The sequence below is a fragment of the Bombyx mandarina genome, chromosome 09 (genome assembly GCF_030267445.1).
Source record: "Bombyx mandarina strain Sakado chromosome 09, ASM3026744v2".
Lineage (NCBI taxonomy): Eukaryota > Metazoa > Arthropoda > Insecta > Lepidoptera > Bombycidae > Bombyx > Bombyx mandarina.
The window spans coordinates 10,515,659-10,541,900 of NC_143216.1; the positions used below are offsets into that span (position 1 = coordinate 10,515,659).

The following is a 26,242-nucleotide window of genomic DNA, read 5'->3' on the forward strand; positions in this document are numbered from 1 at the left end:
TTAATACGCTTTTATTAGCTTCAGACGTAATGTATGTTTGTAACGGAATCTTTGAACATGATTTAGACCACCTTCAACACGTCGGATTAACTCGAAATTTGGTATACTTATTAAGGACCGATGACAATTCAATATGAAAAAAATATTGAAAAAAAATATTGAAAAAATTGAAATTCAACTAAAAAATGAAAAACAACAAGTTTGAAACAACAAAATACGCTTTTATAGAAAATCCAACTAAAAAATAGATAATAAATTTTAATATAATAAATTTGAATTAAAAATAGTGTAAGAAAAAAAGATTTTATTGTAAAAAAAAGCGTGGGGTACATGGTATCAGTAGTTATAAATATTTTATGAACAGATATGAGTAGAAGGGTTATTTTGATAATATCCTGAAAAGCACCCCAAAGTTTTTTTTACAATAAAATCTTTTTTTCTTACACTATTTTTAATTCAAATTTATTAATTTTTTTTGCATTGACTGCCTCAATTATGACATTCATAGCGCTCGGTAAGCAACATTATTACTACTTACGTTTAGCACAACCATTAGCGACTCCCAGCGGCACCGGGTGTTTATGGTCACATTGGCAAGTCGAAGTGGCCGGGTCGCAGAACACGTGGACCAGCTTCGGGTTACAAGTGAATTCACACGGGGAGCCCAAATATCGGCCCTTTTCTGAAACAAAAAGGTAATAATTAAACTAGAAGGTGTTCTATGACCGCGCTCTGCTGTGGGAATGTCGCTCTGTGGGAAATACGTCAAAACGAAATTGCAAGTACGCTACCTTTGATGATTTACTAAGTGGTACTAACGCACCCGTTTTCCATTTTTTTACGTTGGCGAATCTAGTTTACGGATGGCCACGGATTATTGGACTTAAAGACGACTACCAACTAAACCCCATCGATGATTCTGGTGTGCGACCCCCGCCCGTAATGGATCTATAGACGGGGGGAACCCACAGTCAAAACCAGTAAAAGCAGACGCGAGATTCCCCCGAGGACGTCTGCCAACCATGGAATGCCGGTTTTTTTTTTTTTTATGTCTTAATTTGGTGGACGAGCTCACAGCCCACCTGGTGTTAAGTGGTTACTGGAGCCCATAGACATCCACAACGTAAATGCGCCACCCACCTTGAGATACAAGTTCTAAGGTCTCAAGTATAGTTACAACGGCTGCCCCACCCTTCAAACCGAAACGCATTACTGCTTCACGGCAGAAATAGGCAGGGTGGTGGTACCCACCCGCGCGGACTAACAAGAGGTCCTACCACCAGTAATTACGCAAATTATAATTTGGCGGGTTTCATTTTTCTTCCACGATGTTATTCCTTTACCGTGGAAGTCAATCGTGAACATTTGTTGAGTACGTATTTCATTAGAAAAATTGGTACCCGCCTGCGGGATTCGAACACCGGTGCATCGCTTCAACACGAATGCACCGGACGTGTTATCCGTTAGGCCACGACGACTACAAAAGCTGTTACACAGCTGCCTTATGAGTCTACACGGGTACCACCACCCTGCCTAATTCTGCCGCGAAACAGTCATCCGTTCCGGCTTTCAGGATGGGACCGTTGTTATACTATACAATTGACTTCGTAATCTTGTCTCTAGGTAGTTTCTCGTCGGATATTCTCAGTGGGTCCGATTCCGATTCGGTGGTATATTTAGCGAAGCACTGTTTTTCCCCCCTACTTATTCGCGGGTGGCCTAAGGGGCTATTACAGCTACGCCCGGACTGGTAGGTGAGCTCACGAGTTCAACCTGTGAGAATTTGCTAACACTAGCCCTAGCAAGAGCAGTGCTTCGCAGAATCTACTACCGGATCGGAATCGCGACCAACTGAGAAGATCCGACGAGAAACTCAGTGGACTGTGTTTATGGGTTAGTTCGCTCGTCGAAGTCTTCGTCGTAATCGACGAGTTTGACGAGGACGGTGACCGGTCCTTGAGGGTCCTAAAAGTACTAGCACTGCTTTTGCTAGGACTAGTGTTAGCAATTCTCACAGGTTGAGCCCGTGAGCTCAACTACCGGTCCGCGCGAATTTAAAATAACCTCTTAGGCTACCAACGGTTAGGTAGACAAGAACAAGTTCACGCGTACTCTTCAAATTGTAACCGTGCGCATTAAGACGTGGATCAGACCTTCGAATGCACCTTGGTCCGTAACATAATCGATGAGATAGTTTTCATCGACCGCTAGATTACAATTGTCGACCTGTCGTTTATAAATAGCCGACAATGCGGTTGGATCGAGCAGCCTTCACCTCTAAACAAACATCGATTTGTATTCGAATAATACTTTTTGACAACACGGCGAGCCTCTACGCTCTATGGATTCTTTTTACTATAAAAGTGGGAAGGTCTATGTATGTTGTTTTATGATCACAGACGCTAGAATAAATTAGTGATTACGAAAAAAATAAAAACGCTTTTTAGCAATATTGAGATATCGTGTAATTAAAATTGTTTTTTTTTTATTGCTTAGATGGGTGGACGAGCTCACGGCCCACCTGGTGTTAAGTGGTTACTGGAGCCCATAGACATCTTTTTTTTTTTTTATTGCCCTTGTAGGCAGACGAGCATACGGCCCACCTGATGGTGAGTGGTTACGGTTGCCCATGGACTTCAGCAATGCCAGGGGCAGAGCCATGCCGCTGCCTACCGCATCTACAACGTAAATGCGCCACCCACCTTGAGATAGAAGTTCTAAGGTCTCAAGTATAGTTACAACGGCTGCCCCGCCCTTCAAACCGAAACGCATTACTGCTTCACGGCAGAAATAGGCAAGGTGGTAGTACCTACCCGCGCGGAGTCATAAGAGGTCCTACCACCAGTAAAAATCTGCAACAATTCTAGTTTCCGTATCTAGTGGTGGTAGGGCGTTTTGTAAGCCTGCAAAGGTAGGTACCACCACTCTGCCTATTTCTGTCGGGAAGCAGTCGTGCGTTTCGGTTTGAAGGTTGGGGCAGCAGTTATTCCATCAAACTGAGACTTAGAACTCATATCTCAAGGTGGGTGGCATCATATACGTTGTTGATGTCTATGGACTCCCTTAATCACTTGACATCAGCCCGAGACTTAGCGGTAGGCAGCGGCTTGGCTCTGCCCTTGGCATTGCTGAAGTCCATGGGCGACGGTAACCACTCACCATCAGGTGGGCCGTATGCTCGTCTGCCGACAAAGGCAATAAAAAAAAAAGACTTCCTTTCCGGTCTAAGCAATAAAAAAAGATTTCATCAGATAAGTTCATGGATGAGTCACATCGGAACCCGTGCACGTCACATTGCGAATATCGCTACCCATCCTGAACCTCGAGATCGAAGCCTTAATTTAGCACTAATTCGCGGCAGAAACCGCCGCAATTGTACCTCTCTGTTCGAACTCACAATACGCCTCACCACTAGTCCTGAGAACGTTTTCACATCGGTGTGTTAGTCCGAGTTTTTTAACGTTCTCGTTAGCGTAAAAGTTAACTCAAATTTGTATGCAATTGGAACAGCGTCCCTAGCGGCAAAGGTAGGCAAAAATTCCGGCTCCTTACAAATTTGAGTTAACTATTACGCTTTCAAGTACGTTAAAAAACTAGCACTAAGCACACCATTATGTCCCATTGATCTATTTACACTAGTAGTTAGCGCAGAAATATGATGATAGTAAGTAGCACGATACATAACTACAATAGCTCGACTCGCAGACCGGCACGTAGCTTAGTGACAAAAGTGGAACAAACAACTCAAGTTTCTGACATTTTAAAACGCCTCCTTTTGTAATACTATACGTTTGAGGCTGGGCGTTAGTTATATACTTTCTAGGCTATAAAATAACAAACGCTTTTAGTTGTCTAACGATGTAACTTTTGTTTTCGAAATCATATTCCGATACGGCAATTAGTCTTTTGGCTGTCGGCAATGTTTTCAAATAAACCATTTTAGGTAAGTTCTTAAAAACTTTTCGAGTTTCTGAATATCGTTAGAATTACGTACGTGTAGAAAACAATGTTCTCGACCTCCTCCCGATCCATTAACGGTGCTATTAGGTACTGAAAGCACCGGTTATCGTTCTCGTCGAACCCGTCGCTTGCGACCAAGGGCTCGACGAATAAATTAACCCATAGACACAGCCTACTGAATTTATCGCCGGATTTTTTCAGTGAGTCGCGTTTCCGATTCGGTGGTAGATTCTGCGAAGCACTGCTCTTGCTAGGGTCCGTTTTAGCAACATTCCCGGTTAGAGCCTCGTGAGCTCACCTACACGTCAAGAAGAAGCTGAAATAGCCTCTCAAAGCTATCAGCATAGGTAGGAAAAAAAATGTTCTCGTATGTTCGCGATTGGCAGCTCGTTAATTGCTGGATTAATTCCGAAGACTTTTCTTTTGATCGATGGGACATAAAACAAAACTCATATTCCTAAATTTTCAAAAATTAGATCGACATAGAAGATGATATAAACGTACATCGGCCATTTTAGGCCAACTACAAGACCTAAAACTGGTAATTCGAATTAAAATTAGTAGCATAGTTCTCCTTTTGTTTCTATTCATAGACGCCATATGCTCTATAATGCATTTGAAGTATCTAGTCGGTTAAAATCGATCAAGATATTTAGGTTATACATTATGTCAATGTTTACAAAAGTAGTAGATGCAAAGCTGTTAGTTGTGATATTGCTAACTGCAAAGAAAAGGCGCTTCTTATTTTTCTACAAATAAAGGTTTATAATATAGTTTTATAGCTCACTAAGTTTCTCGCCGGATTCTTTCAGTTGGTCGCGATCACGATCCAGTGGTAGATTCTGCGAAGCACTGCTCTTGCTAAGGCTAGTGTTAGCAAATTCTCTCAGGTTGAGCCCATAAGCTCACCTACCCGTCCCAGCGTTACCTCTTAGGCTACCAGAGAATAGGTAGGGAATAAAAATTGCAGTAACGTCACAACTCACGGGCCTAGGGGTAAATCCGTCACTGGATGCCACACACCTTGTTACATGGTCGATGTCTCCACAGTACTGTATAACGGATGTATAGCTGTTCAGATTTTCTTCTTCTTAGTCATTGCTGAAGGTCGTGTCCCTGAAAGCCCTTCGTGGCTCTTTGGACCGTCAGCTTCCATTTCTTTCGGTTTTTGGTTTCTTTCAGGGCGGTCGCAACAGAGAGTCCAGTGAGTGCAGTTATCTGATCTGACCAACCATACAATACACCCCAACACCAATAAATATTGGTTGTAACTATACTTGAGATCTTAGAACTCATATCTCAAGGTGGGTGGCGGCATTTACATCTGGCGGTAGGACCTCTTGTGAGTCCGCACGGGTAGGTACCACCACCCCGCCTATTTCTACCGTGAAGCAGTAATGCGTTTCGGTTTGAAGGGTGGGGCAGCCGTTGTAACTATACTTGAGATCTTAGAACCCATATCTCAAGGTGGGTGGCGGCATTTGCGTTGTAGATGTCTATGGGCTCCATTGACCACTTAACACCAGGTGGGCTGTGAGCTTGTCCACCCATCTATGCAATAAAAAAAAAACAGTTGGCAATTGCTGTACTCTACTATAAATTTCAAAGAATGCTGCTGCCAATTATCTAGTGAGTACCTTAGTCTCATTTTACGACATCTACAGGAAGACACCGAGCGGTGCTAGTCTAGCCTTTTACTAGTTTTTCTTTGGTTTTCGTGAGACGGGAACATAATTAAAACTCCTCTCCTCCTCCTCTTTGCGTCGATAATCCTCAGTGCTGAGGGTCATAGTCTCCTCTAATAACTTTCTCCTGCATTATCTTGCGCCATTCCTGCCTGTCCTCGACTGTGTGGATAGCAACGTGGACTGAGGTAGCATATTTCACACCAGCCGGCCCGGGTACCGGATGGCGCCGGGTGTCAATCGGATCGTCCGACGTCACTTGATCTAGAGTCTGTTAAATGAGGCTTTAAAATTAAACTCCATTTACGGTTTAATCTTTCTGTTCACGCCTTCACCGACGTCAAACACGTCTGTGACCACGAAAACTTTAAAGTAATATAAATCACGGAAATAATGTAATGAAAATAATAAATTGTAAAAGTAGCTTTAAGTTATATCGCAAGTCAGCCATTTAATTAAAAATGACGTGTTAAAATTACAAAGATCTCGTCGTGAAAAGGAAACGCGGAGAGCGCGTAGCTTTTTCAAGCCTTTACAACTGAAAGTGATATTGGCACGAATTTTCAAGTTGATTCCGAAAAACGTATAGCGTATGGGTTTACGACTCAAAATTGAAGAGCATGTGTTGACTTGTGACGTTTCTGAATTGTGAACAGCTACTCTTGTCACATTCTCGTTAGAACTTGCTTTGTTCGTAAAGATATGCGAAGTTTTTCCAGTATTAACGTGTTGCTAGAATTGTTTTTCGCCCTGTCTCATAGAATTGAATACACAGAATCACACGTACTTACCTATGCATTTTGAAATATGTTTAAGTAATAAAATAAGTGTCTGAAAATTCAAATGAAATATTCTTTGGTTATATAAAAAAAAGTTGTATCTGGTCTCTGTGCCAGCCCCCGGTGAAGGTCGAGGGGTGACCTGAAGGGGTGGAGGCTGCGTGGCGCGCTACCAGCACTCTAGCGCGCTGCCGTGGAGTGATCTAATTGTCAAAAGAGCAACTGATTGGCGGTGTATCGCGTCCCGACCCGGCAGGCTGGTTCTGGTAGAGCGGGATATTCCGGGACAACAGCGGCACCGTCTAGGCGGACTGAAGGGCTGTTGTACCGAGACGGCTGACGTTTCAGAGCCTTGAGTTCCGTTGGCCGGGCGACCTTGGGGTGAGCTGCGCCGTCTGGCTGTAGTGTTGAACGCGGTAACCCCCTTACCTCATCCGGGTTCTGACCTCGGTGGGGATCGGACGTTTGGGCGAAGATTGCAGAGGAGTTGCTTAATGAGTAGGATAAAATATCCTTGGGCCCGCGGTTCGCAGTCGCAGACTAGTCCCACATACCCCGCGCGCCCCCTTTTCGCGGGGACCTTGTAAGAGGTTGGTCCCCCGCCTCGAAAAAAAAAAGATCCCTCGAAGAAAATTGAAAAAAAAAAGGTTTCTATCAAATGTCTCCTTGTTATTTGCGTATATTAATGGAACTACATAATTAATTTTCATATAGTTTTCACAGGTAGGCAGGTACTAATTTGGAGTAGAATATAGGCCGCGTTATCCAAAAATTGGATGATCCAAAGAACACGAAGGTCATTAAAATATTTATGGAATTTATTATTATTCTCCTAACTGTTACAGCACATAATACCACTAATACGACACTACCTCTCTCTATCTTTTTTTTCCTACCTAAGCTGAGAGCCTTGAGAGACTATTTCAGCGTAACCTTAACCAGTAAGTGAGCTCACGGGGCTCAAACCGACTTTGCTAACACAAACCCTAGCAAGAGCCGCGCTTCGCAGAATCTACCACCGGATCGGAAAGGCGACTCACTGAGAAGATCCGGCGAGAAACTCAGTGGGCTGTGTCTGAGGGTCTGTCCGTTACCTTTTCACACCCTTTGAATTCATTTTGACGGCATGGATATAGTTTGATCCTTGGAAAAGAATATGGACTTCTATTTTACGGCTCGATTTCGGGGCTTTGGTCTCGCGAACAAAAGTAGTCAAAACAGGCGAAGCTACAGAACAAGCTGAGTAGATCCGACGAGAAACTCAGTGGGCCCGAACCTAATGCAATTATGCAGCTAAGACAGCCTTGCGTCAACAAGCGAATATAATTAGGTTAACAGTTTAATGTCATTCAGGTCACAACATAAATATTAATAAACTGCTTGGGTTGTCCCGGCTGGGCGCCCATTTGGCAGCTGGCATGCCAAGTTGCTGGCAAAATTCCAAATGTGCCAGGTGGCGTTCCGTATTACCGACTTTTGATGTAATTTAATATGCTACGAGGAATGTTATTGCCAATAACAAAGGCTGAAAAGATAATTTGGCCATTTGAACTTACTACGAAAGGTCAGATGATAATTAGCATATTTAATAACGGGCATATTATATTAAAATGAAACTTATTTGTTACGAAAATGTGGGGCAAAGACAGAAGATAATCAAGATAGGCGAACATCTCTGAAGTCTCAAAAGATAATTTTTTACAGATTTTAAAGTTATGATTCTCATCTCTAGTCTCCTGCCTCGTCGTTGCTGTCTCGAGTGCTTCTGAGTGAGTTTCTTTGACTGTAAAACCATTTCGAAAATTAGGCTAGCTTATAACAGAAAATTTAAATGAAAAATAATCATTAATCACTAATATTTTGAATAAAACATGTTTGACCTTTGTGTGTCTTCAAATAACGTTATCATTGGCTTTATTTAAACATAAATCTTAGCCTATATTCTTTATATACTCTGTGTACGACTCAAATGTCAGATTAACTAGGTATTAAAAATTAACTACCTAGAGTGACTTTTTGAGAGAGAAAAAAACTAAATTAGTTTCATAAATCGGTCTTTATTAAAATATATACCGTACATATAATTATCAATGCCTATTACTGTTTTTGTTTTAATATCAGATGAAAGCAAACAAAGTAACAGAAGAATAGATTTTTTAAATCTAAAATCCTGTTTCCGAGTAAGACCTTATTAGGGCTTAGTGTGGTTGCTTATTGGGTTAGATGGAGTTCGTAAGCCGAGTCATAGGTTCCTCTATTAGGGCCACCATGATTTGAAATACAAAACATTGAATTTAGTGTTTTTACTTAATTTTTAATATGAGTAACGAAACAAGTGGTCCCTACTCGGTAAAAGTGTTGTAGACCATAATTGTAAATAGACATGCTTTAACTAAAAACGGAATTATAAATATTATTTAAAATTGACATAGTGTCCGAATAATTATTCAGATACCACATCCATAGCGACACGACTCACTGTTAATACGAATCTGATTGAATGACAAGCTTCTGTATAAAACAAATGGACATTTTCACTATAAATCTATATATTAATACGTGAAGCAAAAACTTTGTATCCCTTTTTACGAAAATTGCGCGGACGGAGGGGTATGAAAATTTCCTCACTTATAGAGAATATAGAGAAGAAGTGCACAATGCTAATATTTTTTTAAAATAATGCATAAAAGATAGATTAAATCAATAAAGAAAACATTACACACACTACATACCATGTATTTGACGCAACACGCATGCATACTATTTATTGTCAAACTTTTGTTCTTGACAACAGAGTCAAACTGAGATATACTGAGAATACATTAAATATTGTTTGTCTTTATTAATATTTGTCTAAGGTGTAGTCTTGGTGATATCTGTGATTATAGAAGTATAGTAGTGTTTGACAATAGAACCATAATAATGTTCAAACTTATAATTTTAATTAATTATAGTCGAATTTCGACTACTGCGGGACCACTAGTAAATACTAAATTACTAAAAAAAATACTCGACTTTTTTCTATAAATATACAAGTAGATCGAGCTTTTTGTGAGTAAGGTGTATTTCGGAATTCGAACAGATAATATTAATTTTTTTTTTTTTATCAGGAGGAAATCGCCGGACTTCCGCCCTCCACTGGGGACGGCGGGCGGAGCATGTCGGAGTCGAACCGACTAAAACCTCCTGTCGCTCAACAACCAACGTCCAAACCTCACATGAGACAGAACTCATGAAAAGGCAAAGGGGGGAAAGTGAAGTGTTTAGTGCGGAGCACATCTCTCCCTTCACCCTCCCCCTCGGGACGCCGGACTGGCGGTCGTCGGCGCCACGACCACCAGCCCTCTCGGTCGGCAGGCTATCCGGAGCCCGCCTAGATGGTGCCGGTTAGAGTGAGCTATCCTACGGAATACCCCGCTGGGTCAGAACCAGCCGGCCTTCCATCACCCGGATGCTCTTGCGTAAAACGCGTGCAGAGCAGCTTGCACGACGTCTTCTTAGGTCCCCCTCGCCGGTCCCCAGACCGACATATGAGGGGGACCCGAAACACTTAGAGGGCCAGGGCTTGGGCGAGATCCGCCTCCCTGGCCCCCGCTCGACGGCGGCGGGCTTGCGCGTCTCTAACGCGCCCCGCCGCCTCCTTCTGCGAGATGGTGCACTCGCAGAAGTCGAGCATCGCCTTCCACGACTCGTCATCGCCGAGCATCGATGCCACAACACTCGGCAACGACAAGTCGTTTCCTATTTTTGCGACGAGGACACGGCGCCACCCCTCCCATGCGGGGCAGGCGACGAGCGTATGCTCTGCCGTGTCCAAGTCGCAATCACAATGGTGGCACTCTGCCGTCGGCTCGGCTCTGATCCGGTGCAGGAACTCACCGAAGCAACCATGCCCAGTGAGCACCTGCGTGAGCCGGAAAGTGAGGTATCCTCTGTCACGATTCACCCAATCCACAAGGACTGGGCGAATCGCCTCGACGGTCCTACGACCAGCCGAAGGATCGGCCAGCCGCCTGGACCATGATTCCAGCACGGACCGCCGAGATAGACAATATTAATAAGTAGATTTTGTCGAAGTTTTATCGCAACAGCGTGGTCACCTTCATCGCGTTACGCAAATCGATTCGGGAACGTTGCGGGCTGCCGTAGCGAAGTGAAAAAAACGTAAAACTAATTGAACTCCACCACACAAAGCGAAGTAGACATTGTTTAACACTTAAAAACTTTCCGAAGAACATTCAGGGTGTGGTATAACCACGAGTTTACGAAACTGCGGTGATAAAAATAGTATCGTTTATTTTTAAAGTTCCGTAACCAAATTTATAATTACTATAATAATTTATAATTACGTTATAATATCTGTTCGCCTGACCGCAGGTAGAGTCCATGAGCTACAGTGACGTAAAGATATTTCGAACAAAAATAATACATAGTCAATATCGTAGGTTGATAACAAAAATATGTGTAGTACATCATTATCAGTGGTCGGAGTAGGTAGATTGATTTTTATACTTTATATACTTGCGTCAAGATATTATAATATGGACAAGCCATTTTATCCATAATTATTATTTTTTTTAATTGAAAAAAAGTATTTTTAATCCTCATGGGATACAGTTTCTATATTTATAAGATAAAGTAACAAAAAGCCCTGTCTAAGTTTTGTCTCATACTGACAAGCGTCATTTCTAATTTAACAGAAAGTGACAAAATACGATGTCACTATTCCAAGGTGTTTTCGTATAAAATAAAATACTGATTTCTTTCACAATTAACAAGCACCGGTAGCGTAGATTAATATTATTAATACGTTTTTCACCTTAAACTCATGCTAATTTCCAAATTTCGGAATAAATATCACAATAAATATGAAGTTTTTTTTTTTTTTTTATTGCTAGATGAGTGGACGAGCTCACAGCCCACCTGGTGTTAAGTGGTTACGGAGCCCATAGACATTTACGACGTAAATGCGCCACCCACCTTGAGATATAGGTATAAGTTCTAAGGTCTCAAGTATAGTTACAACGGCTGCCCCACCCTTCAAACCGAAACGCATTACTGCTTCACGGTAGAAATAGGCAGGGTGGTGGTACCCACCCGCGCGGACTCACAAGAGGTCCTACCACCAGTAAAAAAGGTCCGGTATTTTGGAGGCATTTTCATATTATCTTCTACTTTTGACGTCAACGACCTTAAATCAATCTACCTACTCGGACCTCTAATCATTATACATGTGTGTAGTCGTAGCCACCTAAAGGAAAAGACGCACGGCGAACTCGCACTTCAATCGAGACCTGATTATGGCAAATAGCTAATTAATAATGTAATTAATCTATACATCTTTAAGTATATATTAATACGTGAAGCAAAAACTCTGTACCCCTTTTTATGAAAAAAATCTTAAATTTATGTTATTATTACTGGTGGTAGGACATCTGAGTTAGCACCGGTAGGTACCACCACCTATTTGTGCCTATTTCTGAGTGAAATTAATAGTAAAAGTTACATTAACGCGTCTATAAAAAGACGATAACGCTAAAGGTTGCCAGCCAAAATTTACTGGTGGTAGGACCTCTTGTGAGTCCGCACGGGTAGGTACCACCACCCTGCCTATTTTTGCAGTAATGCGTTTTGGTTTGAAGGGTGGGGCAGCCGTTGTAACTATATTGAGACCTTAGAACTCATATCTTAAGGTGGGTGGCGGCATTTTTGTGGTGGATGTCTATGGTAGTCAGTTAGCATCATGTGGGCCGTGAGCTCATCCACCAATCTACGCAATAAAATCAAAAAGATGTGTGGTGTCGTGGGACACCGGATAGGAACGAAGTTCCTTATTATAAAAATATTAATTTTAAGTTCTATTCGAGGTATAAAAAAAATAAAACTGGAGGTTTCGCAACAACCCACGGTCATTCAGTAACGTGCGAACTTATTGTGGTACACTTCATTCACTGTTGTTTGTATAGGAGTTAGTGTATTGCGCAAACGAACGCTCTGAGATCGTGGTCGCTGAATGATAAAAAAAATATGTTATTTTTTGTACGTTATTACAAAGTTAAGTCGTACACTGTGTGCATTACTAATAAAAAACTTACGTTACGGACGTTTTTTCCCGGTTAGGATACCCCTCCGCATCGTCCCTTATGGAACTTCGTTCCATAAAAATTAACATGTGCTTAAATTAACTTGTAGTTAGGTAAAACAATAGTTGGCTGACCAATGAGGAGGCAGCGAGAGTTTGACACAGAAACGGACAGGAAGTCATATCCATCGGCGTCATACCGCGGCTGACATATTTGCATTCGCAATGCGTTTTACTACGTGACGTGTGCCGACATGACGTTAACATCTGTTTTTGGACCACCAACGTATAGAGCTTTTTGTTTCTCAAACAAGGAGCTTGTCGTCTAAGTTCTAGGTGACTGCATTTTCTTTATCAATTGAAATTATTAGAGTAACTAGTATTTCGATGTGTTAATGTATGTGTGTGTTTGAATTCGATTCCAACATCGGTCAAACATTCTTGTGATGAGCACGAAGCTCTTTGTTACATCCTTACGGATCGATTAGTTTTTTTTTATTGCTTAAATGGGTGGACGATCTCTGAGTTCACCTGGTGTTAAGTGGTTGCTGGAGCCCATAGACATCCACAACGTAAATGCCGCCACCCACCTTGCGATATAAGTTCTAAGGTCTCAAGTATAGTTACAACGGCTGCCCCACCCTTCAAACCGAAACGCATTACTGCTTCACGGCAGAAATAGGCAGGGTGGTGGTACCCACCCGCGCGGACTAACAAGAGGTCCTACCACCAATAACGCTTGCATTAGACGCCTTCAACTCTAACATTTGGAGCAGGCTTAGGGATCCCGGTAACCGTACTCGTCGAACTCGGCAAAGAGTTCGACGTGCAATCTAATCCATACATCAGCCCGCTAAGTTTCTCGCCGGATCACCTCAGCGGGTCGCGATTCCGATCCGGTAGTAGAGTCATTCGCGAAGCAGCTGCCCTTGAGTTGTTAGGTCTCCTTCGGAAGCACTCGGGATGCTGTTAGCTAATCCCACCCCTCCTGGCTAAGTTCGCCCACTTGTCCTGGTGAAAATGATCGAACATTCGATCGTAATGTCTGACGCTTCAAAATTTTAATCAATTTTATGTATTACGTATTCTTTTGTATGTTTTTTTTAACAAAAATGTTGACAAAAAAGTTGCCACTCCCAAAACTATTTTCGTGGTACCATTGTCGCTCGTTAATTGCTACTAACCAAGAAAAGATAATCGATTAACAATCAGACGAGAAAATTGTACTTAACTATTTTGTCTCTACCTATCTACATAGATATGTTTTATGTAAAATCCAAATAAGACAGAAACGACGATGATCTATGATGGATCACTCTATGAAGGCTATGTGTACTTTTTGGATTAGTAATTGTTAGACATATGACTGAAGTCCATACAAACGCAAGATCACAACAGCTGTAGTACTCTGTAAGACGGTAGTATTGATCTAAAATACGCTCTCCAACCACAATAGCTTCCAAAACTTACCTGATATGTTAATCCTCTCTTCATCATAGTAGTCGAGGTGATGAGCCAGTTCGTCCTCGTCTTCCGGCAGTAGGGGTTCATCTGAAGCATCGGGCCGGCGTCGGGTCGCGTTGGGAGCGCCGCTCACTACCACCAACCAGACCACCGCCAGCGGGACCAGTGCATCCATGGCGTCATCACCGCACGAGCAACGAGGATGCTCTGAAACAAACCAAAAAAATTGTATTTATGTATGAATGGATTTAAAAAAAAAGTGTTCTCTTTCCATAATCTGTGGTAATGGTGGTAGGACCTCTTGTGAGTCCGCGTGGGTAGGTACCAGCACCCTGCCTATTTCTGCCGTGAAGCAGTAATACGTTTCGGTTTGAAGGGTGGGGCAGCCGTCGTAATTATACTTGAGACCTTAGAATTTATATCTCAAGGTGGGTGGCGCATTTACGTCGTAGATGTCTATGGGCTCCAGTAACCACTTCACACCAGATGGGCTGTGAGCTCGTCCACTCATCTAAGCAAAAAAAAAAATTCTAGTAATAAGTTATGTACTTATTTGGCAATAGCCGGTTACTGTCCTCGTCGAACCCGTCGCTTACGACGAAGGGCTCTACGAGTAAATTAACCCATAGATACAGCCCAGTGAGTTTCTCGGCGGATTTTCTCAGTGGGTCGCGTTTCCGATTTAGTGGTAGATTCTGCGAATCACTGCTCTTGTTAGGGCCAGTGTTAACAACACTTTCGGTTTGAGCCCCGTGAGCTCACCTACACGTTAGGGTGAAATAGCCTCTCAAGGCTATCAGCATAGGTAGGGAAAAAAATTGGCAATAAGGCACACAGAAACATAAATGACTAGTTAACGTTTCGTGTAATTATTATTGCTAACTAACTATATATGTATGTGTGCTGTGTGTAAGCGCGTTGTTTTTCTGTTGAAATTTAATAATTTAGTTTGTTTCTTCCTTAATCGCGGAAGTAATTTGAGAATCCAAATGTCTCAAGAGGTGGAGGATGTCACGTTGTGCGGTCAAAATTATCAGATAGCCGTTGAAACGGTGGCGATCCGGCTAACACTCACTCCAGGGCTGTAAGACCAAAGACGACTGATGATGAAGCAAGATATCCGGCGAATCCTGAACTGCACGAAAGATATCTTGAAGATAAACTTGCGTTTATACATGTTTACCGAATTACAAAAATCCGCTCGGCGGAAGATCTTCGCCTATTCGGTATTTATAGAGCTGATGAAAGATTTTTGATACCGCAACAGGTTTATGGTCCTGAAGCAAATCGCATTGCTTCACGGTCTGTCTTGAACTGCTGAAAACCACTCCGGCGAGATATATGCTCATAAAACTGAGACGTAAATGTATCTATGTCACGAAAGACTTCTCATCGCAGAGGTTTTATTTTTATTGCTTAGATGGGTGGAAGCTCACAGCCCACCTGGTGTGAGGTGGTTACGGGAGGCCATAGACATCTACGACTTAAATGTGCCACCCACCTTGAGATATAAGTTCTAAGGTCTCAAATATAGTTACAATGGCTGCCCCACCCTTCAAACCGAAACGCATTACTGCTTCAAAGCGGAAATAGGCAGGGTACCTACCCGCGCGGACTCACAATAGGTCCTACCACCAGTCAAAAGTGCCAGAAGTGCGGCAACAATAAACTTCTCTCTTCATGATCAGTCATGATGATCAGCTAATGAAATACGGCCGCGTGACCCGCGTTGGCGTTAGATCTTGAGAATTTTAAGCCAACTCAACAGGTTCGCGTGACGGTATTTTAATTATGTAGCTATAATGAACGCATTATAAATTCGTTTTGACAGTGCCCGATAAAACTTCATTAGCTTTAGTTACATATTCTTAATGTGAACTCCTTGATTTATTGGAGCCTCATATATTATAATTTTAATTAAGATTAGAGTATGTTCTCTATTGGATCACATTTTAGAACCAGAAGTCTAGATCCCAAATATTCTTAACCTAGGTGGCTATGAATCGGCCTATGAGACGAGGGGGCGTGAGTTTTGTCGCGCCAAAAAAATCCTGCAATGAGATTTATCGGAAGATAATTCCGACTTATTTTTCCGTTAAGCCGCAGACAATAGGACTTGGAAACCATAGGCCCTACTGAGTTCCTGGCCGGATCTTCTGAGTGGGTCGCGATTCCGATATAGTGGTAGATTCAGCAAAATATTTATCTTGTATAGGATCAGTGTTAGCAATACTCTCAGGTTGAGCCTGAGCCTATATAAATAGCCCCTTAGAATTAGAAATAGCCTCTTAATCCACCAACAAAAAAAAGCTAAGTTTTTCTTGGAGAAATATATTAGTCAATTAAAATTATGAGATATTCGGTGCGATAACTAATTTAGTTGTTGTTATTTGTCACGTTATTTGTTCACAAAGTTGATAACGTATCGCGATTCCGGCAATATGTTTTCCATATTTTCCTATAATTTAAGGAAGGCTTTAATTTTAGTGCTGTTCATTGATTTTGTTTTCTTTTAGTCACGAATTTTGGATGTCCCAAAATGGTGGTTAAATAAACCTTTTTGTTATTACAGAAGATCGCTACAAAAACATTTTGTGTCTCAAAAACGTATGTGTAGTTTCCATATTAATATTACAAAATTTAACTAATAACCAAAACGACTTCCACTTCCACAAACGTACATAAAAAGTCGGATTGAGAACCTCTTCCTTTTTTGAAATCAGTTAAATGGCTCTAATGTCATTATCCTGGAAGGAAACCGAGCTAATAGCGGAGCGACCGCATTTCCTCCTAGCACTTCGCGTACTATAAAGTTCCTAGTATAAATAAAGTTCCAATAAATCTGTGTTTATTCGTTGCGTTGTTGAAATCAGGGCTTCTTTGACCAAGAGTTCGCGGCACATTTAGCGGCTGCCGCGATCTAAAGCTTATAAACGCTAGAAATAAATATCATTTTTCCTTATTTGAAGTCTAAGTTACTAAATAAAGGTGAACTATATGTTCAACACATGACGAGTCCTTTATTTCTTAATATTAGAATCATTTAACTTATATGTGAATTCTGAAGAGAATATGTATTCACCATTTTTTTAAATTTCATTTGATAGAAATACAATTTCGATTAATAGATTACAGAAAATACATTTTTAATGATTTTATTTCTTTAATTACCAATATTCTGAATTCTATGTATTATTAGTCCTTTATCTGTTCTTCGATATGTAATAGCCTTTATTTTTATTCACTCTGTGTATGTAAAATTTTTCCTCTAAATTTCTTACATCACTAATGCCACCGTCACTTTTAAAAGCGATTAAATTTTCAGTCAATTATTAGAAAAATAACTACAATGAATCTTGAATCTATATATATAAAAATGAATTGCTGTTCGTTAGTCTCGCTAAAACTCGAGAACGGCTGGACCGATTTGGCTATTTTTGGTTTGTAAATAAATATAAAAATGCTCGGAATTAAATAAAAATAACAATTTTGTTTTTCCTTTGATGTGTCCCGTCGGACGGCTTGCTTTTGTTTGCTTTAAGTTTATTTTGTACAAAAGTTTAGGTCTTTTATTTATCGATTGACGCACTACGAAGTCTGCCGGGTCAGCTAGTATTTAATAAATATTCAGAATCGTTTCATAAATTATACTTATATTAATTATACTTATTGTACACAAAAGAAAATACAATAAAAACAGATTTAAAGAATGTCTAAATAATATGTACAAAGGCGAGCTTAACTCATTCATGAGTTTTCTTCCAGCAAACCATTAGCAGAGAGAAATACGATGTATAAGAGGGGAATAGTGTACAATATAAGAGCTATTAAAGCATGATTTTTAAACTAAGTATTAAAAAAAGAAAATCTAATATTAAATGAAAAATACATATAAATAAAAATACATAAAACAATAACTTAAATACGATTAAAGTGACAGGAAATGTTTCTTCATTTGACTCTTAAAAACTTCTAGAGAGGAACTAGCACGAATAGGTTGAGGGAGAGAATTCCATAATCGCACTGCTTGTATTGTGAAAGAGCCACTATAGCGACTAGAGCTGTGTATGGGAGTTTTTAAAAGAAGAGAAGTGGCTTGTCGACTAACTTTGCCGTCAGGAATCAGATATTCAAAGCGTTCACGGAGATAGATAGGGGCATCAGGATTGTGAAGAATAGAATAGAGAAAAGAGCTGCAAATTAGTTTTTGTTTTAAAAAACAAAAACCCATTTTTTATCAATTCTTATGTTTTTATTTTCCAGTTAGAACATAATAAGGTTGTTTTGCAGCTAGAGTTGAATTATGGTGGGGTGGAATTAGACGCTCACCCGATCCGAGAAACTCTTCCCGTTTTAACTCGTTAAAAAACTCTACATGCAGTGGTTATGCGGCACTGCACTGCGGACACGCTTTGCGAAATATCAGATTTTCGACTTAAACGCCTAGATTTTTAAGTGCTGTTTACGATAATTTCAAAGGCGGATTAATTGTGATCGATGACTTTCGCCAAATATACAATACAGTTAGGCGTAGAATTTTATGAGCGTCCATTTGCGTATGAGAAACTTATGAGTTATGCACGTGACTAGATTTTTTGATTAGATGTACTAAAAATGCGTAAATGATTGCGTTGGTCGCGGGGCGTGTTGTATATTTGCTAAGGGGACAATCATGCCTACCACTTCTTCTTATTTATTTGCCATGATAGGCAGACGAGCATACGGCCCACCTGATGGTGAGTGGTCACCGTTGCCCATGCACTTCAGCAGAGCCAAGCCGCTGCCTACAACATTTCCTTCCCTTCTATTCCCTTCTTACATTAAGGGTACAGTAATTATAAACGATATCATCTATTCTCGAGAAGGATCAAGGAAGAATGATAAATATAGACCGAATTTAAACCTTCCTCATATATTTAGGAATATTTGTTCAAAGTCCCGACTGGATGCACTAACCCAATTCTGGCATTAGTCTACGAATTGGCCTGAATGAGCTGAGTCTTTTCGTAACCAAAAGCAAGACGGTGTTAATGTTTTAATACTTTATATGAAGCAAGCATTAAAAATAACTTAACGAGTTCGACTAGGCGAAGGCGTTTTTGTGTAAACGTATTATCCGAGTCATCGCCTATTCATGCCCGTATATGGCTTCGCCCGACAAGCTGGGGTGTGAATAGAACACTTTATATCTAAAATGGCACTCGACGATTAATAATATATCAGCGGTACCGTGCGTCGTGCTGTGGAATGCGAAATGTATATGAAGGCAGTAATAAAAATATTTAGGTTGGCAACACCAGTGAAATTTCTTTTGAAGCCCGTCAACCGGATGACTGGTGCCTTTTGCCATCGACGACAGAGCCTTGCCGTGGTTATTTTAAGCGGGATTGTTCTAAAAGATTGTTACGTCGTAAAAAAATTCTAAAATATAAAATGAATACAAAATATAATTACACACAAACAAACAAAACAACTAGTTATTACAATTAATGAAAACCGCACGCTTTAACTAGTGATAGCTTCTTAATGACCATATATTATATTATATTTTGTATTAATTTTATATTTTAGAATTTTGTTACGACGTAACAAGATCATATCGCCAAATATAATAACTCAAAAAAAGTATTTAACCCTATGACTATGACTGCCGTGTAGGTCACCCTACGTGGCGCACTGAAGTAATTATTTTAGTAAAGTAATAGTAATTATTTCTATTACTAAGGCGCCGGTATATCTAGTAGACCCTGGGAAAGACGAATCCGAAGAAACTAAAATATATAATAACGAACAAAAGGAGGCAAAGTAAGGCAATCCAGGCGCCTTGGTGACAGGAGACGATATAACTGTTGCCCTCATGGCAGTCAAAGGATTAAAACAAGTTAATATTATATATAATTATATTGGATACTTCAATAAACAATAAAAGTCTTAATTGCGTTTTCTGTTATATGTATTATTTATTAAGAAAACAACATTTAAAGCTATTTTAATCTAATAAAATTAATATTTTAAACAAACTGAACTTTTTTTACTGAATGACAGACTTCACTAAATGACATTCAAGAAAAATCCTTTTAAAAAATTAAAGAGTTTTAGACAATAAAGGTTTTTCTTTACACATAAATGTAGTTGACACTACTTTTACGGACTATTCCGTGCCACAATAACTAAGTATGGAGTATTTAACACGTTCGCTGCGGCACCAATTTTTGCAAACTTTCCGTTCCTGCGGCACGAGGTATTATCGGCCCGCACCGTGACCAGACGTTAGGGCGACACGCGGTCTATTAGACCCCACCTCCTTTAACAGACTAAAATCCATTTTCTGGCGCGAAATCAAAGATAAATGAAAATTTTGGTCCTTATCGATATAGGCAGTGAATTGATGAACCCTAATGTACCGTCGCCCCGGGATCTGATAGCTAGTTTATTAATTATTGGCAAAACAAAATATGGGATCTTATACACCTCGTAACGCACTGAAATAGGGTAATTTTTCGCTAAGATTAGTGATGAGAAAAATAATATCGACGCAACGACATTTATCTATTTTTGTATTTGGACGGCCAAGAGGACAAATAAATCTATCCTGGATCAGCTTCGCATCCGAGTCAGGCTCTCAACAATCTGTTACCAGAGGATCCTCAGCTACTTCGGTCATATTGCCCGCCGACAGTCAGATAACTTGGACAAAGTGATTGTGACGGGCAAAGTAGAAGGAAAGAGACCCCGCGGCCGATTACCTAGCCGTTGGTGTGATCAAGTAACCGCTCTAACTGGGTGCCAGTCGCAACCGCCATTCGAGCAGCTGAGGACCGGACGAGATGGAAACAGCTCACGAGACAGGCAACGGTCAAGTTTCAGGGACACGACCTTCAGCAATGAAGAAAGCGACGAAGAAGAAGAAAGTGTAAAAGTCTTAATGCGGTTCACAGAATAGAAAAAAAAGAAAACCAGAAGTAGAAAAGAAACTATCCTATTTATTCTGCCTCGGGCTTTAAAAACACACTTATTAGAACTTGAATTAACATACAAAAATTCAGTAACAATATACTTTTTTATAAAAAATCTCAATATATATTTTGTACTTATTTATGAGTGTTTTTCATTGAAACAGGGTAGACAATAAGATTTTTTGCACTGAGAGCACTGAGTCAAAATCTTTTTGGATTTTTTGTCAGCTTCACGAGATGGTAAAAATGTGCGTAGTTTCTGGTAACAACCAACACATCTTCTTCTTTTTTCACCCTTTTCAAGGCAATGACGTGCGCTGCTTTAAGGTGCTGAAAAATAACAAAAATGTATAGATAACGTAATAAAACTAGCATTGTTACTTAGGTTAGATCGAAGATGAGAATAACAATGATAATGTATAACTGCATTAAATGAATATGTTTGCTTTATGCTTAAAATGTTGAAAGAGTAGGTAGGTAAGGTAGCTTAAATTCAAAATAATTTAATTTTGCGAAAAGGAAACAATAATAAAAAACTTAATAATGACCAAATGTCAGGCTTAGTTTATGAAAGCTTCTACACGTTGACTATCGTGAGCCTATTGAAAGTTTACTTGTTTTAACTGTCAAGAAATATATCTGAGCATTACATTACCTGGGATCTCATCGATTTCCTTTTTTATAAAAGATTCTATAAGTTTCTCCACAAAGAGTCTTTTCGGTAACTTTTTTTCATCAGTTTGGATTGAATTAAACACAATCCAGGCATTAATTAGCACTGTACCGAATATTAGCTCCATTACAACTTTTCTCCACCATTTGATTCCTCTCTTCAACGTTGTATAATAAGATGACATCTGGTCAGAAAAGTCAATGCCTTTTTTTGTTTTATTGTACAGCAGAACACATCCTGGTTTTTTTATGCATTCATATCGGTTCCTCTCTTCTTTTTTCCAGTACTACTGAATTATTAATTAATTACTTACCTGTTTTGTCAACGGCTGCTTTGCGTTTTTTGTGGAGTTTTTCACTACCTACAAAAATATCAATTAAAAAACTTACCTGTTTTGGTTCTGTTTCTGGGTTTTTTAAAATTAACTTCTTCCGACATCGTTTAGACATGTTCGGCGATGTAAAAAGACGTGCTCTTCAATCGACGTGATGCACAACACTAGTCGCGGGAAGCTCGCGTTGGGTGCGGTACGAGGTCCGGAGGGATATGGGACGTTTTAGCCTCGTTCCGCACTGCATTAAAATTATATTAATTCAGTGCGGTACGAGGCCTAAGACATCCGGTACCAAGGTAGGTATACCACCGAGTCCGGGACCATTAGCACGTCTCAAATATACATTTATCTCTTTTCTATATTGGACCAAACCAAAGCTATGCCCTTCGCACGACAGAGATGTTCACGTTTTTCCTTGCCGCACCACAAGGAAGTTGCATGAGGGGTGATTTAGGCCTCGTTTCGCAGTTAACGTGTTAAAATGTTCGGAAATAATCTAATGAAAATTAAAAAAAAACTCTAGATTAAACAGTGAACGCTGTTCTAGGTATGTTGCGACTCGCGAATGTCAAGGAAAATACTGAGTTAATTGATTTTATAGTGTTAAGAGGATTTATTTCAGTTTTGTCAAGAAAATATGAGATAATCGTTGTAAATATGTTTAAAAGATTGTGTGCGAATCGTGGGGGGTGTAATGATAACGCAGTTATAATCTTACGTAACTAAGGGAAGGAAATGCGGGTTGCTGGTGACCTGGAGGAAGTGGAATGGAGGTCAGCTTCATCAGTTCTGGGAATCGTCGTATTATGGCCTACAGCGGCAGCATTTTTTTTTCCTTCCTATGTTTATAGCCTTGAGAGGCTATATCAGCCTCGCCCTAACGTGTAGGGGAGCTCAAACCGGAGTTAGACACATAATCCTAATATAGTATACCTTTTTTATGTATGAGGGATTACTGGTGGCCTAGAGGCCTTTCTAGTTTTTTTTTTTTTTTTTTTTTTTTCCAATTACAATCAAATCATACAATTCATTGTAAAGAATTTTCGTTTTGTTATTACTTGATTTTGTTTTATTATTTACACCGCCTAAATATCTAAGATTAATATTGGTTTGCTACAAAAGTTTTTCATATACAACTGCAATTGGGCCTTTTGATGAAATAATTCGTAATATATTAAAAAAAAAGATGAGCTATTCATTGCCTATTTTAAAAGGATACGTATTTGCCTGATTAATTTAAGAGACATACGCAGCTACCTCGCAAGATACAGGCCTGTATAGTGGTGACTGATTAATTTAATATGTGTTGCGTAACACAGGAGAACGGAATGGCTAATTTAGTACGGTAGAATTACGAGTAAAATAGATAAGTTTCGTTCTTGCTTCTGGATCGAATAACTTATAGTCCTTGACCGCAAGTATTACTGTTGGTAGGACCTCTTGTGAGTCCGCGCGGGTAGTACCACCAGACTGCCTATTTCTGCCGTGAAGCAGTAATGCGTGTGGCGGGTAGCCATCATACAATGCAAGATAATTGACAGATGCCTGAATCTCGCTTACGATATTTTCAAGATAAAGCGCATATATACAAGTTCCGAACAACAACATTCGGACCGTCGGTCTACCGAGCAATATCACCCGCTCGGTGGAAGATCTTCCTTTCGTCGTAAACTCGCCAAACTGGTGACCTGCGACGAGATGTGAACACGCAACCTTCTGATTCATCTTCAGCGCATCAAGAACTCCGGCTACCACAATCCCCGCATTCTCGCAGATAAAAGCACGTCATTGACAGTCGTCTCATAGCAAGCCAGCATCGCAGCCTCAACAGGACCATCGCAGCCGACTCACCGCGCTTCCTGGTCCTACGGCACGCAACTTCACTGCCTCATCACGCCGCTACAGTTCATCGCAGCCCACGACCGGATCATCAACGCTTGGGGTCACACATCTCCGGCGTGGCAGCTCTGCACACATGGACTACTGGCGACACGCACGCAGCATTCAAGCTCAGTCTCGACTCACCGCAGACTTCGAGCAGCACTGGCGACACGCACGCAGCATTCAAGCTCAGCCTCGACTCACCGCAGGCTTCGAGCAGCACTGGCCCTTGCAAGCTAATCTCAGCACGGACAACGCTAATTAAAAATGACACGACCTTCAGTCTCGGAGGGGAGTGATGTGGCGGGTAGCCATCATACAACGCAAGATAATTGACAGATGCCTGAATCTCGCTTACGACATTTTCAAGATAAAGCGCATATATACAAGTTCCGAACAACAACATTCGGACCGTCGGTCTACCGAGCAATATCTTTTTTTTTTTTTTTTTTTTTTTTTTTTTTTTTTTTTTTTTTTTTTTTTTTTTTTTTTTTTTTTTTTTTTTTTTTTTTATTGCATAGCTGTGTGGACGAGCTCACAGCCCACCTGATGTTAAGTGGTTACTGGAGCCCATAGACATCTACAACGTAAATGCGCCACACACCTTGAGATATAGTTCTAAGGTCTCAGTATAGTCAACGGCTGCCCCACCCTTCAAACCGAAACGCATTACTGCTTCACGGCAGAAATAGGCGGGGCGGTGGTACCTACCCGCGCGGACTCACAAGAGGTCCTACCACCAGTAATTACGCAAATTATAATTTTGCGGGTTTCATTTTTATTACACGATGTTATTCCTTCACCGTGGAAGTCAATCGTGAACATTTGTTGAGTACGTATTTCATTAGAAAAATTGGTACCCGCCTGCGGGATTCGAACACCGGTGCATCGCTTCAACACGAATGCACCGGACGTCTTATCCGTTAGGCCACGACGACTACAATATCATCCGCTCGGTGGAAGATCTTCCCTTTGTCGTATAAACTTCCCAAAATGCGTTTCGGTTTGAAGGATGGGGCAGCCGATGTAACTATACTTGAGACCTTAGAACTTATATTTCAAGGTGGGTGGCGCATTTACGTTGTAGATGTCTATGGGCTTCAATAACCATTTAACACCAGGTGGGCTATGAGCTCGTTCACCCATCTAAGCAATAAAATAATAAAAATAAACTATTATATACCACGTGTCCTACTAAATAAAATAAAAATACTAGTTCGACTAGAAAGGATTGAAGTTCCAATTAAATTGGTTGATCCGATCAGCGACTTGTGGGCATTGTGGTATTTATTTACATAATTTGTAATAAAAATTGTAAAGCAAACAAGAGTTCATTCAATAAATATGTAAATATTCAGGTCAGCGATGCAGGAGCTCTGGAAAAATCGTGAGAGATTCGCCTAAAGGCGAGACCAGCGGCTCTCAAACCTTAGAAATTCGCGAGACCTTTACATGATTACATAAATTTGTTAATTGAGTGTAGTTATGGGTAAATTTACTAAATATTTCATTATTAATCAGTTAACATCTAGTAAGCGGTTGTAGTTGTGTTTGTATTGTGTTGTACTCTATATGTAAGTACTCTAGAGATGCATTTATTGAAATATCGATTAGTCAATCTCGCGACGAAGTGGTTGAGAGCCGCTGGCTTGAGGCATGAGCTGAATATATAACAGTCGCAGAGTTTCCCTACTTTTTTTTATTATTGAGTTTGATTTTTAATACACGATGTTATTCCTTCACCGTGGAAGTCAATCGTGAACAATTGTTAAATACATATTTCTTCTTCTTCTTTTTCTCCACCTTATCCCACTAGGTGGGGTCGGCACAGATAGTTTTTCTCTTCCATTCTCTTCTATCAGCCGACATCTCAACACGCACTCCTCTCTCTCATATCGTCATTCACACACTCCATCCATGTCTTCTTCGGTCGACCATTTCCCCCTCTACTTTGCACTAACATTTCCATACATCTAGTCACATGCTTCTCCTCTCTACGCATCACATGTCCATACCACGCTAACCGTCCGCTCTTTAATTTATTAATTACCAGGGCTACCTGCGCACTTCCTCTGATAAAATTTTAAGTACGTATTTCATTAGAAAAATTGGTACCCGCGTGCGGGATTCGAACACCGTTGCATAGCTACATACGAATGCACCGGACGTCTTATCCTTTAGGCCACGACGACTTCAATTACTACTGCTACTACCACTGTTAGGTAGAGAACAATGTTATATGTTAATGTACTTGTTTAATACTATGGATGATCAGAGGAACTCACGGTCTGATGGCAGCTACTAGAGCCCATTGGCATTACAAAATGAAAACCACTGTTCTGATATAAGATTAAGGTGTGAATTTGATTGGGACAAAATATTTCCAATCCGTTATTGCTTCCCGTCTAAATTAGACGGGATGTTTGGA

At 40.4% G+C, this 26,242-nt stretch overlaps 1 protein-coding gene across 3 annotated transcripts in view; it reads right to left on the bottom strand.

The window, feature by feature from the left end:
• LOC114245230 (uncharacterized) overlaps positions 1-26,242 on the bottom strand; it is a 37,121-nt gene that overhangs the window by 9,236 nt on the left and 1,643 nt on the right. For all 3 annotated transcript variants that reach the window (XM_028177325.2, XM_028177324.2, XM_028177323.2), the window contains exons 2-3: positions 13,977-14,177; positions 539-682 (exon numbers count right to left, since the gene is read on the bottom strand). In XM_028177325.2, the coding sequence (XP_028033126.1) occupies positions 539-682; positions 13,977-14,145 (313 nt within the window). In that variant the 5' untranslated portion in view covers positions 14,146-14,177. The remainder of the gene's footprint in view (positions 1-538; positions 683-13,976; positions 14,178-26,242) is intronic.